We start from the raw sequence: 15,592 nt of genomic DNA on the forward strand, positions 1-15,592 counted from the left end.
CATAACAATAATAACATCCGCTGGCAGAAATGCTTAGGTGTTCATTGTATTTTGCGCGGGAAAATATTCGCGGAAGATTCGCGGAACGTGTTTTCAAGATGGCGGCCATTCCCACCATAAAGAAGCTGGACGAAGCTGTCGTTAACCGCATTGCGGCTGGAGAAGTGATCCAAAGACCTGCAAATGCGCTTAAAGAAATGATAGAGAACTCGCTTGATGCAAAGGCTTCATCTATAACGGTGACAGTGAAATCTGGAGGCTTGAAACTTCTGCAGATACAAGACAACGGGTGCGGAATTAGAAAAGATGACATGGCCATTGTTTGCGAGCGTTTTACTACGAGCAAGCTCACGAAATTTGAAGATCTAAGTTCGATAGCAACTTATGGCTTCCGAGGAGAAGCCCTGGCAAGCATAAGTCACGTAGCTCATGTAGCGATCACTACAAGAACAGCAGAATCAAACTGTGCTTACAAAGCGTCCTTTTCTGATGGCAAACTTGTTCCACCTCGGCCCGGTTTATCTGCCGACCCTAAGCCTTGTGCTGGCAATAAAGGAACGCAGATAACCGTAGAAGACTTATTTTACAACGTTTCAACTAGAAGAAAAGCGCTAAAAAGCCCTGGCGAAGAGTTCGCGAAAATTGCTGATGTGGTAAGCAAGTACGCCATTCATAATTCTGGGGTTGCATTCACTTTGAAGAAGCAGGGGGAGAACATGGCGGATGTGAGAACAGCCAGTGGTGCCTCGATTTTGGACAATATTCGTGCGATTTATGGCACAACAGTTGCAAGGGAGTTGCTGGAAGTGAGCTGCGACAACCAGAGATATGCATTCAAAATGCACGGTTATATTTCAAATGCAAATTATTCTGTAAAAAAGTTACAGTTTTTGCTGTTTATAAATCACCGGCTTGTTGATTCCTCCTCAATGAGGAAATCTATAGAATCATTATATGAAGCTTACATTCCGAAGAACAGTCATCCATTTGTGTACTTGTCACTTGAAATCGCACCCAGTAATGTTGACGTCAATGTGCACCCCACTAAACATGAAGTTCATTTCTTGCATGAAGATTCCATCATTGAGGCCATTCAAAAGGCATTCGAGGAGAAGTTATTGGGGGCTAATTCTTCAAGAACATACTTCACTCAAACCCTTCTTCCTGGTGTTGCAGTGACTGATACCTCTGCAGGTTGGTAGCACCATAACTGACTTTTGATTCAGTATCTTGCAAGTTGACAAGATGAACCAAATCCTGGGCTTTGATTGGCTACCTGATCATATCCCCTTAGGATTACCCACTGTGTCCCACAAGAATTCCTTTACTGACCAAGCTTGCTCAGTCACTATGGACAACTTAGCCAATATCCAGCCATCTTGACCTCATTCTTGGTCAGCAAACCATATTTACTATGTAGCTGGCTCCTTGAGCGGACAAAATGAACTGAATCTTGTGCTGTGACACCCGAGTGGGCAAGATGGGGATCTCTTGCCCGCTTGGAATTACCAAATATGTCCCATGAGAAAACTAAATAGTGTTCTTTTTCCACATAAGTCCTTTATTGACCAAGCCTGTTTGGTCAAGATGGCTGGAGATTGGACTTAGTCAATAACCCATATATCTTAGTGTCTGTGAAGTGACATGGTGTATTTCTGTCCGCCTTATATAGGATGTTAGTTGGTTGTAAATTACTCCTCAGTATTTTTTCAGGTTAACTTAGCAACTTGCCTATACCCATTTAGACTCCTGGATGGCGAGAGACACTGTTAGGGTTAAGTGTGAGTGTCTTGGCAAGTTGAGAACAATGCAACAACCTCAGCTAGCTCTCGAACAAAGGTCCCTCAATCTTGATCCTAGTACACAAACCATCAGGACTCTGTTCCAATAAAGTAACAAAATGAGCCTGCTAGTGAGAGCAAAATGACATAGCTCTTTTTGAATGGCAAGATAACTTATTGCTTTTCATGTTTGAGGAAGCCTCTTCCTCAAATTACTTTATCCCAAAAGCCTCATTTGTACTCAAACAAGCTCACATAGAAATGGATCATTCATTATCTTCATGTCTAGTAACATCTGATGAAGGGAAATCAAGCAGTACTAAAGTGTATGCACATCAGATGGTGAGAACAGACAGTAGAGAACAGACACTTCATGCATTCCTGCCTCCAAACGATCATGCAGATGTGGCAAATGCATCTAACAGGTACAAAGGCTGCCCTTTAGACAGGTTTATATATATATTTGGTGACCAATAGCTCACCAAGACTATTGTCTGATGCTGCATCACCATATGAAGAAGCTAGTCATAAAAGGAGATAAGTGACGATTTTGGTTGCTTTTCGTTTTTCTTGCTCCAAATTAGCTGAATTTTTGCATGTGGTCTTCAATGTAATAGAAAAACGTGATTCTGTATTTTTGTTGCTGGTTTTTGCTTTGTTTTTGAGTTAAAACGTAGGCAAAAAACTTGGCTTTTCCTAGCCATGTCTTTAGGAGTTTATTTGTTGAACAGCAAACAGGCAGACTGTTTATAGTATATGAAGTCAAAACCAAATCCCACAGCATATAGAGCAGAAATCTGGGAACGGATTGTTTACACCAGTTATTGTGACGTGAACACAACACGTGAATCAATTGAGCGTCAAACGAAATGCCATCAAACAAAAAAGAGATGTGCCGCATTAGAGCTCTGTCAACAAATATCTTAAGCATTGTTTTAAGGTACCTGGTATGCCCACCTGGTGGTTGAGAGGCATCATAAAGCCTCGATAAATCCGTAAGTCATCAGCACATTTTAAAGAATCAAAATGTGTTCTGAAACTTCGAAGGCAGCTGATATACCATAATCGTGTTATCGGCGTTCGAAGTCAGGTCGAGCCAGGTAGCAAAGTCCAAGAGCAGTTCTTGCCCAAGAAAAATACCCTCTGGTGAGTTGTGGCCCATTTGCCAAGCGTTGCTAGTGTCAAAGTTTGGAAAGCGAGAACTGGTTTTAGACTTATAAAATTTGTCTTGTATCGACCGCCATGTTTTCCCGCGCACGAGGTGTAAAGAGCCTTCCCAGCATGCATTGCGATTACGTTCTGCGGACGTTTCTCGAACTGGTAACTAGATTTAAACATAATAATGGCCAGCAAGTGGCGATCGATTGTAACAGATCTGTGATCCAGTTTGCGTTGATTTTATTTCAAATCGGCATGATTTGTAGTGTTTTGAGCTTCTGGGATCAGGGGACATGCAGATGTATGGAGACCCGTACGTTGCGCAGAAGAGTTAATCTGTTAATCTGTCAGCCCTATTTATAGAGCGTTTTCACGTGGAGTCATCAAATTCTTAAATCCAAAACTAAACAGCCACCAAAGTTGTTATCCTCATCAGGCATAAGAGGTACCAGCGCATTTTCAACTTGGAAGTTATGGCGGTGCGTGACATAAAGCTACGATCGTGTTTGTTGAAAACTATGTTTTATCTCGTGATTTTTTAGCCATTGAAGACGTTGCCGTATTTGGAAAAGTGCTTATTGAAATGTTTATTTGTTTCATTTTATTTTTATTTACACCTTTTTTTGACCTGAAATCAGCACTTTTGAGCTTATACGTTGCGTGAAATTACCATTTTCAGGAGCCCATCATGGGCTCCTACCATTTTGCTTTTTTCTAAGTGAAACCAACATCCTTGCCGTCACGCGTTAACGTCAAATCAACATTTTAACCTATTTAGACTTGAAATCAACATCATTGAGCTTATGCGCTGCGTAAAATTGACATTTTGCTGGTTTCTAAGTGAAACCAACATCCTTGCCGTCACACGTCAATGTGAAATCAACATTTAAACCTCTTTTGACCTAAAATCAACATTTTTGAGCTTATACATTGCGTGGAATTGACATTTTGCTAGTTTCTAAGAGAAATCAACCTCCTTGCCGTCACGCGTTAACGTCAAATCAACATTTTAACCTATTTAGACCTGAAATCAACATCATTGAGCTTATGCGCTACGTGATTTGACATTTTGCTGTTTTCTAAGTGAAACCAACATCCTTGCCGTCACGCGTTAATGCGAAATCAACATTTTAACCTATTTAGACCTGAAATCAACATCATTGAGCTTATGCGCTACGGGAAATTGACATTTTGCTGGTTTCTAAGTGAAACCAACATCCTTGCCGTCACGCGTTAACGCGAAATCAACATTTTAACCTATTTAGACCTGAAATCAACATCATTGAGCTTATGCGCTGCGTGAAATTGACATTTTGCTGGTTTCTAAGTGAAACCAACATCCTTGCCATCACGCGTTAACGTGAAATCAACATTTAAACCTTTTTTGACCTAAAATCAACATTTTTGAGCTTATACGTTGCGTGGAATTGACATTTTGCTGGTTTCTAAGAGAAATCAACCTCCTTGCTGTCACGCGTTAACGTGAAATCAACATTTTAACCTATTTAGACCTGAAATCAACATCATTAAGCTTATGCGTTGCGTGAAATTGACATTTTGCTTGTTTCTAAGTGAAATCAACCTCCTTGTCGTCACATGTTAACGTGAAATCAACATTTAAACCTTTTTTGACCTAAAATTAACATTTTTGAGCTTATACGTTGCGTGAAATTGACATTTTGCTGCTTTCTAAGTGAGATCAAAGTCCCTATGGTCGCGGCGGGCCGATCCTTTGTTATGATAAACCGAGGTGAGACTTCGACTTATAACAAAGGCTTGGCTTGGTTATTATAACAAAGGATCGGCTCTGTTTATCATAACAAAGGCCTGGCTTTGTTTATTTGCAGCCTCAGCAGGAAAAGGGCGTTAGGTATTTTAATCAAAAGTGAACTTTGTCGAAAACGCTCCAAATTTCGCATAGAGTTTTGTTTAGGTATGTTTAGCAATGTCCCGTAGTTTTTCTGCTAAACTTTGCTTCGTTTTTAGGATATTGCGTATGCAAAAAACCACTCGGTTTTCCTAGCAGCATCTTTATAAAGCGAAGCAAAAACCAGCGGCAAAAATACAGGAACACGTTTTTCTATTACATTGAAGACCACATGCAAAAATTCAGCTAATTTGGAGCAAGAAAAAAGAAAAGCAACCAAAATCGTCACTTATCCCCTTTTATGACTAGCTTCTTCATATATAAATCCTCAAAGAGTAAGATATTGGTCCAGTGTCAGTTGAGAACGTTTGACTGACATTTGATGATACCTGACCAACACTTGACCAGCATAATCAGACAATATACAGTAGGAGCCAAATATCGATCGAATGTTGGTCAAACAATGCACTTAGAATTGACCAGTACAGTCAGTTGACAGTGTCAGCCAACACTACTTACAGAAATCATGATCAGGCTACAATATAGATCTACGTGCAATATAATACATACGTCAACTTTGTTTACATTATTTTCCCATTACATCATTGATAAATAGTCCAGAAAGTGCAAAAATGCAACAGAATAAGACTTTACTGAAGTTTAGTGGTTGTCACAATAAAGTAACTTAAGCTTTATAACAAATATCTGTAATATTGCGTATCTGTTATTTTTTTAGTGTGTCGCAGCTATCCCGTAGTACCAATAAACTAGAGGTCAGCAATACAACCCCCAGGGAACTTACTGTCCCTGAGCATCCCTCTTCAACCATTGTCAACCCTGCTGAAGGGAAAAAGTTAGCCTCCCACTCACAGAAGTCATCTGGCACTGAAGACGAGGACTTCTCTGACCAGCCATCAGGTACTAACATGTATAAACTAATAAAGTAGTGATATCTAAGGCTTTTCTGGGCAAGAGTTACATGTCAAAATAAAAACTAGCGGTAAAAAACGATGTTTCGATCTCTCTGAGATCATTTTCAAGTTGAAGAAAAAACGAATGAAATATACATATATAAGTACAAATTAGGGCGTGAGAATGTCAAACGATAAAATATGTAAATACAAGCTCTAAAATGTAAGGGTTAAAATAATAAAATACTATAAAAAAACCTATATAAATAACTTTGCATGAATTGAGTCTGACTGTTTGACATCTGACATCCTAAAAACGATCGTCACTCTATGTAAGGAACAGTACCGACAATCAATGAATGGCCACACCAAGAAGATTTCGAGGCTCCTGTACAAACATGATACTGATATCGATGAACATATTAAGAACATTTCATCCTACAAGCTTTCCTTCTTCCAAAAATTGGCACTAAGTCGCGGTCTTGACTTTGCTCTTCCACAGCGAGTGTCATCCAAGGAAATCAAAGCTGCTTTTGAAAAGGCTTTCTGGAAATTAGAACCGGGGTTGAGCGAAGAAATAAAGAATTGGCAGCTACATCATTACGTTCGATTGCTTTGAATTACATTGATCGAAAGACCCCCGCACCACCAAGAGCAATGCTAAGAGCAATTGGCCAATTGAAAAAGAAGAATGAAATTGTTATTACGAAGCTGGATAAGGGATCAGGTGTGGTTGTCATGGACAAGTCAGATTATGTGCGCCTACTGAAAGAGTCATCAATAAACAACGAAGCCAAGTTTAGACCAGTGTGTGCTGAAAGACCCAAAGTGAGAGGAAGACCACTCAAGCATTTCCATCCGCTTTTGTAGAAAGAAAAGGAGTTAACTGCCACTGTAGAAAGAATATTGCTCAAGGCAGTTGCTGGCACAGTTGTCCAGAATGGCTCGAGACTAGCCCATCTTTATGGCTTGCCAAAAACCCACAAGCGACAACTAGCAATGCAGCTGATACTCTCGGCAACCGGGACATAATTATAATTACCAGTTGGCAAAATGGCTTGACAAAAAGCTCAAACCTCTATCAGTCAATGACCACACCATCAGTGATGTTTTTAATTTCGTGGATTCTCTCCATGACATGGAAGTTGACGATCACAGTATCCTTGTTTCATATGACGTAACTTCGCTCTTTACCAATGTCCCTGTTGATGAGATGATACAAATTCTAGCTGAAAAGGCATTTAAGGACGACTGGTTCAATAAACAGCATAATCTCAACATTACAAAATCAGACTTGGTAGAGTTGCTAAATATTGCCACCAAGAACCAGCTTTTTCAGTTCGAGGGGAGTTTGTAAGAACAAACCGATGGTGTTGCCATGGGTTTGCCACTTGGACCCCTAATGGCCAACGTATTTATGTGCAGTATTGAAGATCGACTTCAGGACCAAGGCAAGTTACCTGAGTTCTACACACGCTATGTGGATGACACATTGAGCATAATGCCTGACACCGAAAAAGCTGAAGCATGGAACTTGGCGAACACAGTAAACTTCCTTTCCTGGGAACGGAAACTATGTCGGGTACACGTTCCGACACCTCTATCAATGTGTTGAGGAACACAAAGGATCGTCTTCAATCCGGAATCACATCAAAGAGCAGCATGGAATAGTCCCAAGTGACATATATCATGATTTTAAGATCTTGAGAAAGTGCCAAAGTAAATTCGACTGCCTGATCTACAAAATGCTCTTTATAAAGGAGCTTAAGCCAACCTTGAACAAACAGTCAGATTCAATCCGTGCAAAGTTATTTATGTAGGTTTTTTTTAACAGTATTTTATTATTTTAAGGGCCCATTATTTCATTCGTTTTTTCTTCAACTTGAAAATGATCTCAGAGAGATCGAAACATCGTTTTTTACTGCTAGTTTTTACTCTGAAATGTTTTTCAAAAAAACTACTTATAAGAAGAGTTACATGTGTCGGCAAATATCATGTCTCCTTGGAACAAAATGTAGGGATTATAATAATTTTATTATCATATAATGTAAGAATTAATTATTAACATGAAAATAGCAAGTAGTGGGTATTTCCTCTTTCTTTCCAGTATCTTGTTAGTTTACTCCTAATCATCACTTGGCCATAGTGTTTGATAGTTAGTTATGAGAATGTTGTGCTTTTAGGTAAGAAATGAATTCTTCATTTGAATTGCCATAGAAAACAATTGCAAATAGACATCAAGACCCAATATTTCATTGTTTATAGCATGGATGTACACATCAAAGTAATTGCTTACATGTACTAGATGATCAATACTTACTGTTATTTTTTGTGATTAGACAAAAAAGGTTATTTTGTTGTACATGATATATTCAAGCTGCAATACACTTGAAATGAAAAGAAAATTTGGGCAAAACAACAAAACATCAAGGGGTTTTCCATCTTTCAAGAGAATTAATGGTAAGAGTAAGTCTAGAGTATTACACAGTATTTCATATTTTGATTGATTTATTTTCAGGTTCAAAGAAGCCAAGGTTGGCAGAAAAGGCTGAAAGCACAACAAGAAACACAAGCAACTCAAACATTTACAGAGAAATTCGTTTGACCAGTGTTTTGAATCTGCGGAAAGCTATAGACAATTCTGAGCATAAAGGGATGAAAGAGCTGTTTGAGGATCACAAATTTGTTGGCTGTGTCAACAAGTCACTGGCTCTTGTCCAACACAGCACAAAACTGTTCCTTGCCAACATCACAACCCTCAGCAAAGAACTCTTTTATCAGATCATCCTCTTCAAATTTGGCAACTTTGATTTTCTAAGGCTGTCAGAACCAGTGCCTATTTATGATCTTGCACAGTTGGCTTTAGATTGTGAGGAGAGTGGTTGGACGGAAGGAGATGGGCCTAAAGATGAACTGGCAACTTACATTGTTAAGTTATTAAAGGAGAAGAGAGCCATGTTGCTGGATTATTTTTCATTAGAAATTGATAGTGAGGGTAATTTGCTGACATTGCCACTTCTGCTGGATGGCTATGTACCAAATCTCAATGGGCTGCCAATGTTTATTCTTCGTCTTGCAACAGAGGTAAGCTATCAGTAAACACTTTGCATATTAATTGCTTCTTGCCTAACAGTTTGTTGAGTGGCTTTCAAATGAATAAAACTGCGACAAACTAGTCACCAAATGAATGTAACATCAGTTGGAGCAGAATCAAAGTGAGTGTTGAGAGAGAGCTAAGAGTTAAATCAACGACATAAGATGCTGTGAAAAAAATGCATCTGACTTGATATATGGCCTCCTGTACCTCAGTAAACATGGCATACAACTTGTGTAAATAATGTAATAGGTTTAACTCCAGACTTTTTTCTAAGTAGTGTGTATCGCTGTTTGATGACAGAAATGAGTATATTGAGAGGGTATATCATGACGCTTGACAAAATAAAGGAGATTTTAATAAGCTGGGTATGCCACAAGTGTGAGAAATTTGAAAATTAAATCCAGAGTCTCTGAGGATCATAATTATGTTCTAAAGGCATCCACGGTCGAGTGTCAATCAGCAGCTGGATCGATACCCTCGATGGATACCCATGTTTGACCCTCAATTGACACTCAATTAATACTCGATCAAAACTCCATCGACACCTCAGTTGACACTCGCTCGACAATCGATTGACTCTTGACAGACATCTTGGTCGGCAGTCAGTCGAGAGTCAGCTTTTTTTCGAATGATGCATACAAGTCAGTTGACACTGAGCTGACTATTGACCAACTGTTGATCGAGTGTCAATCGAGTGTCGATCCAATGTCAATTGAGTGTTGATCAAATGTTGACTGAGTATCAATCGAGATGTCCAATGAGTGTCAATTGAGATGTCAATTGTGGGTCAATTGATTTAAAATTGTCCACTATCTAGGTAGATTGGGAAACTGAAGAGGGATGTTTCCAGACCTTTGCACAGGAATGCAGCAGGTTTTATGCATTAAAACCAGATCCTTTTCAAAATAATGACAACGAACCTAAAGACGACAGTGAGGAGGCAAACGTTGTTAAGTCATCATCATCATCAAGTTGCTCGTGGCAGTGGACAGTGGAGCATGTTTTGTTTCCTGCTTTTCGCACTGGACTTGTGCCTCCTGGTCGCTTCTCTGAGGATGGAACTCTGCTTCAGATAGCAAACTTGCCTGACTTGTACAAAGTGTTTGAAAGATGTTGACTTTTTAAAGATGGAAATCCAAACCCTTAAAGCAGCTCACAACGGTTGGATCAGTACTTCAACTCTTTTTCACTTAATGCCTGTTAAAAGTGATATCAAACAAATGCCCATTCATTGGGAAACAAATTTGAGTCATTTTTGTGATGCAAAATGGTTACCATACCAACATTATAACCCATTTAAAATCATCTTAATTTTAGCGTTAAGTGCTTACAACTCAAAAATGAGTCTAATGACCCCTATCTTTATTCAAATATTACAATAAGCATGTTAAAATACAATTTTTTTGCCAAGTTTCAAAAAATTGTACATACGGAACTTAAGATGGCTCTGAACTTACCCCCATATTTTAGTAAACTTTATGAAAAGTTGAATCTTGATGTGCTGATTACAATATTGGGTAATAAAAAATGGTTGTCACCAAACTCATTTTCGAGTTATATTAATAACTGCGTGTATTTCTTAAACGTTTTGCTGTTGCCATGGTAACTTGCAATGCCAAGAAAATTATCATAGCTTGTTCACCAATGTTTGGGCATTTCTTAATGCCACTATTGCAGCATCAAATGAAAAAGAAATATTACTGATCCATCAAAGCAGAAGTGCTAAACAAATGCTGGAGATTGATTCTTACCACCTTTACCTTGCATTCTTTATAAATCTCTGTGGACATTCAAGTAGAACATTTTTCCAGATCAAGGTATGATTATGTATTGTTATCAGAGATAAGCAAGCAATTTCCCAATGGTTATACCATAACTTCTTTAGTGTCTTGTAGTTGTGGTGATGCCACCCAACACAGACTTCTTATTGTAGTTTGTCTGAACCAAGTTGAGGTGGTAAGTGTTGGGTTTTCCACCAATAGCATGCTGGCTTCAGTTGTTCAAAGGTTGGATAATTTTATAGGCCAGATAAATCACAAAATCGCTGTCCAGTTTGTTTTGCCAACACTCACCCACTTGATAGAGATTTATGTAGGGACTGTTTTATCGGACCTTTGAACAACTAGGCTCTGGTTTGTAGTCTGCACAGTGATGGATCAAGGGGAGCAGCCAAAGTAGTATATTATCCATTCAGGGCCCCCATTTTGTGTGCCATGAGAGATGCTTCTGCTCTGCAGCCACACTTTGTAGAGTTTGATTAGTGAAGTCTATTGCTCCAGTGATTTGGTTAAACATCGGTTCACAAACTGCTGTTTATTAAAATTCTTTAAAAACTCTATAAACACCGTGAGAACTAAAATAAAAGATACAAATAAACTAATCATTAGCTTGGGAAAATACATGTAACAGGATATAGATACATTTCAAATGCTTGGAAAGTTACAAAAGTGAAAGGAGAAAACTTAAGATCGATTTACAGTAACGGTAAAACAATGTTGTATACAACTTGACTTTATCTAAAACCTTAAGACTTAAATTTACAATTCACAAGCAATGAAACTGAACTTAAACGACTTAAGATACAAACCGCTTACATAAACTAAAATGGCGTAAAAAATAATGACCTTGGTGCTGCCTTGATCACCAGAACAATGATAAACTTGGAGAAACTTGTTAACTTGTGGTGAATTAACAGATCTTGCGTCAACTGATCTTGCTAAGGAAAAAATTACTCTTTTATAATGCTAGTTGGGTGTCACGGCGCTACGCGTCTGCCTTCACGACACCACAGAACTTACTAGAAGAACTTACTAAAAGACCTAGGAAAAAGGGTAGCGTACATGCAAAACAAACACGTGTGAAAAAGCCTAAAATAACTGAATACACGTTCAAATAAACTTCCAATGACTAAAAAATAGTACTCTCAAGGCTACAAAGTATAGTAATTGCACGTAAAACAGCTTAAATTAGAAACCTGTTGAAAACTTGTGCAATGTTGCATGCAAATTTGTTGCAGAAGCGCGCATCACTTCAAGTGTCGTACATCGCGCACGCACAACTTAACTGCTGTAGCTACAATATAAATCCCACCAAATTATTGATGATTTTTAAAAGGAGAAATAGCAAATCATGAATAATTTCACATAATACTTTAAAGCTTTCCAAATATGACATTAAATCTTCTTTTAGTCCACACCTTCCATAAGGAGAACAACTTTCTGTATGGGTCGCTCGACAATGGAGCATTTGGAACTGCTTCCCTTCTGGGGGTTTCTGGATCCCAACTTGACCTTTACTGCACAAACGAGACCTTCCTGATTCATTGAAATCTCCATGACCATACCAAGAGGTCACTTGTTTCTTGGAACTTCATCTTGCACAATAACGACGTCTCCTATCGTGAGATTCCTCTTTGGCATGAACCATTTCTGTCTCGAGCTTAGATTGATGAGGTACTCATTTCGCTACCTACTCCAGAACTGCTCCGCCAGAAACTGAACTTGTCGCCATCGCTTTCGAACGTACACTTCTTCTTTAACGAACTTGCCGGGAGATGGAAGAAGTGTCTTATTCTTCATTGTTAGCAGATGATTCGGAGTTAAAGGCTCTAAACTCTTCGGGTCGTTCAGGCACTGGCAGGTCAATGGTCGACTGTTGACTATGGCCATGACTTCATACAAGAAAGTGCGAAGTGAAGATGTGTCAAGTCTTCCCTTTTAATCGTTAAGGATGGTATTAAGGATGCTTCTTGTAGTCCTAATCTGTCTTTCCCATACTCCTCCCCAGTGACTGGAACAGGGAACATTCTTGACAAATTCGCAGCGATTGGTCGTCAAATAGGTTTGAATCCTGTCGTTGTCCAGCTCCTTAGTGGCGTTTGCGAGTTCATTCCTTGCTCCTACAAAATTGGAGCCTTGGTCGGATCTTAGCTACTGGATGGGTCCTCGAATTGCAGTAAAGTATCTCAAAGCGTTGATGAAGGCATCAGTTGTCATGTCTAATTGCTCTATGTGCACTGCTCGGGAACTCATGCAAGTAAATATCACTGCATATCTCTTTAACTCTCTTCCTTCCTTAATCGTGAATGGTCCAAAGCAATCCATTCCACAGTATGTAAAGGGCAGGGATGACTCCACTCTATCTTCGGGAAGATTTGCCATCTTTTGGCCTTCTGTTGGTTGTCTCTGACGTCTACATTGTACACATTTATAAATGTACAAGGCTACTGCGGCATTAAGACCCAGTATCCATAATCCATTGGAACAAATTTCGTTCATGGTCATTCCTTTCCCCTGATGCTTGACCTTCTTGTGAAAGTGATCAATGATCAGATCAGTTACTTGAGAACTCCTTGGTAGGACTATTCGGTGTTTAACTTCAAAAGGTAAGGTAGAATTCTCCAGCCTTCCACCAACTCTTATCAGTCCCTGTTCATCAATGAAAGGGTCCAACTTTGGCAGGGAACTTTGCCTTGAAATCTTGGCATTCTGTTCCTTGTGTCTTAAACTTGCAATTTCATTCTTGAAAGTTCTGCATTGTATCTCTTTGAAGATGTGCCTTTCAGCATCTTGTCATTCAGGTACTGTTGTGGCGACTGTCTTTGGCTTGTTCTTCTTGAAAGGTCTCTTAAGGTATGAAACCACTCCCACTGCCTTGGTCCAGCTGGAAAATCTTGATATGCAATCGATGAGGCTGGAGGGTTCCTTGACCGTAGCCACGCAATTTGAATGTTAGGAATCTCTTCTTTGCTAAATGGGATTTCTTTCTCCCATAGAAATGCAGGTCCACTGAACCAATTGGATTTCATTAGTTCTTCTGCATTAAACCTCTGGAGGCGTGATCCGCTGGATTGTTCTTGGTATTGATGTATCGCCATTCTTTGGTGTCAGTGTTAGACTTGATTACTTGTACTCTGTTGGCAACCAACGTGTGGAATTATTTGGTGTCATTGTTTATGTAGCCAGTACTACCTTGGAATCAGTCCAAAAGTACTGCTTCAGATTAGCGTAATTTAATTCTTCTTGAACCATCACAGCAACCTTCGCTGAAAAAACTGCAGCAGTAAGCTCCAATCTTGGTATCATAGTAATCTTCATCGGAGCGACGCAAGACTTTCCCATTACTAACGAGACATGCACATTTTCGTCTTCATCCTTAACTCTTAGATAGGAGCATTGTCCGTATCCAGACGTGCTTGCGTCAGCAAAACTGTGTAATTCATAGATTTTCTTTCCATTTAGCATCTTCGGCTCAAAACATCTTGGAATTTGCAACTCATTCAGACGTGGAAGGTCACATTTCCAACGCTCCCACCTTGGCCGAACTTCTTCAGGCAGAGGCTCGTCCCAATTGACACCCCCGTTGCATATTTCTTGCAATATCTTCTTTGCTCTTAAGACCAATGGCGCCAGGAATCCAAGGGGATCATAAACGGAAGCTACGGTCACCAACACTCCTCTTCTAGTCAAGGGCTGATCCTTCAGGATAATGGAGAATTTGAAGCAGTCTAACCCCACTGACCACTGAACACCAAGCACACTCTCTATTGGAAGTTGCTTGGATGGTAGATTCAAGATTACGTCAACTGCTCTTTCACTCTTTGGTACTGATTCGAGATTTTTACAATTGTTTGAAACAAACTTGTGAAGACGAAGTCCGCCCTTCTCACAAATCTCACGAGCTCCTTGGATGAGGTCTTTAGCTTGCTGTGCGGATTCAACGTTAGTCAATCCATCATCCACATAGAAATCATGCATAATAAACTGAGCTGCTGAGGGATGCGCTTCTTTCTCTTGATTTGCCATATGTTTGAGGCCATAGCTGGCACAACCAGGCAACGATGTTGCTTCGAACAAATGTTGTAATGAACACTATATCGAGGCTTCTCTAATTAAGTGAGTAATCTTAACTCTTTCTGATTCGCCAATTTGTTGCTTAGCAATTACGTCATCCGTTTTTACACGTGGACGTATATAGATAGTGTTAGCGACATATTCCCGCCAGTAGTTCAAGTTTCAGTTATCGTGCGTGCACAGTACGTGTTTTCAAGTAAATTAAGTTTTAAGCTACCCTTGACTATTTAGAGTGCAAGCGGGAACCGATGTGTAAGTACAAACTATTTTCTATGCTTGCTTTTTAGTATAAGTTTCAAGTTTTGACGTTTTTTAACCTTAAGTACCTTTAGTCTCGGTTTTTTTATACAACAGCCTATTGTACTAGTCCAACACGTGGCAGAGCCCCAGTTTTCAAAGTTTTTCTTTCATCTTGTTTTTAGCGATAGATCTTTATAGTTCACACTCCCCCTAGCTTAGGTTTCTATTTAGCAACTTTCCTATAAGAATCTCTGGTAATTCAGTTAAGTCCTTTCTTTGCTAGTAAATTCCCACATCGCTTTCAGAGGCGCTCACGCAAGCACGTTTTTATCACATCGTGCTATTTTATTGCTTTCAAGTTTTTAAAGTATTGTCATTTATTGTATTAGGACAGTTAGCAGTATGCGTATCTGCTTGGGATCACTGATGATTTTAATTGTATCTTTACTGAGAAGTTTGACTGGAAGTATTGTCATATCGCAGTTATGATTGGAATGCTCGCTATTATTGTTTCGTGACTCTTGTCATCTTGTAATCTTCTATTATCTAGTAATTAGTTTATTCATTACATTATATTTCAGTTTACGTTCGATTATCGTCAATTAAATCACCGTCAATCACAGCTGATTTTCCGTGATCTCTGGCTTTATTTGATTAGTAAAGCATCTCCCACACACGCTAGTCTC

At 39.3% G+C, this 15,592-nt stretch overlaps 2 protein-coding genes and 1 pseudogene across 2 annotated transcripts; 2 read left to right on the forward strand and 1 right to left on the reverse strand.

The window, feature by feature from the left end:
* The first annotated feature begins 14 nt into the window (after positions 1-14).
* LOC110050222 (DNA mismatch repair protein Mlh1-like) lies at positions 15-15,533 on the forward strand. Its single transcript, XM_020756119.2, has 5 exons — positions 15-1,194; positions 2,071-2,206; positions 5,543-5,724; positions 8,236-8,801; positions 9,632-15,533. Exons 1-5 carry the CDS (start codon positions 30-32, stop codon positions 9,929-9,931), a joined length of 2,349 nt encoding a protein of 782 aa, XP_020611778.2. The 5' UTR covers positions 15-29; the 3' UTR covers positions 9,932-15,533.
* Positions 6,264-8,002, forward strand: LOC149118219 (uncharacterized; annotated as a pseudogene).
* LOC110058422 (uncharacterized) lies at positions 12,744-14,618 on the reverse strand. Its single transcript, XM_089282706.1, has 2 exons — positions 13,785-14,618; positions 12,744-13,241 (listed from the first exon to the last, which is right to left on the reverse strand). Exons 1-2 carry the CDS (start codon positions 14,616-14,618, stop codon positions 12,744-12,746), a joined length of 1,332 nt encoding a protein of 443 aa, XP_089138832.1.
* Positions 15,534-15,592: the final 59 nt, after the last annotated feature.

The sequence above is a fragment of the Orbicella faveolata genome, unplaced genomic scaffold, assembly GCF_042242905.1.
Source record: "Orbicella faveolata isolate gen_17 unplaced genomic scaffold, um_ofav_v1 contig_1, whole genome shotgun sequence".
Classification (NCBI taxonomy): Eukaryota; Metazoa; Cnidaria; class Anthozoa; order Scleractinia; family Merulinidae; genus Orbicella; species Orbicella faveolata.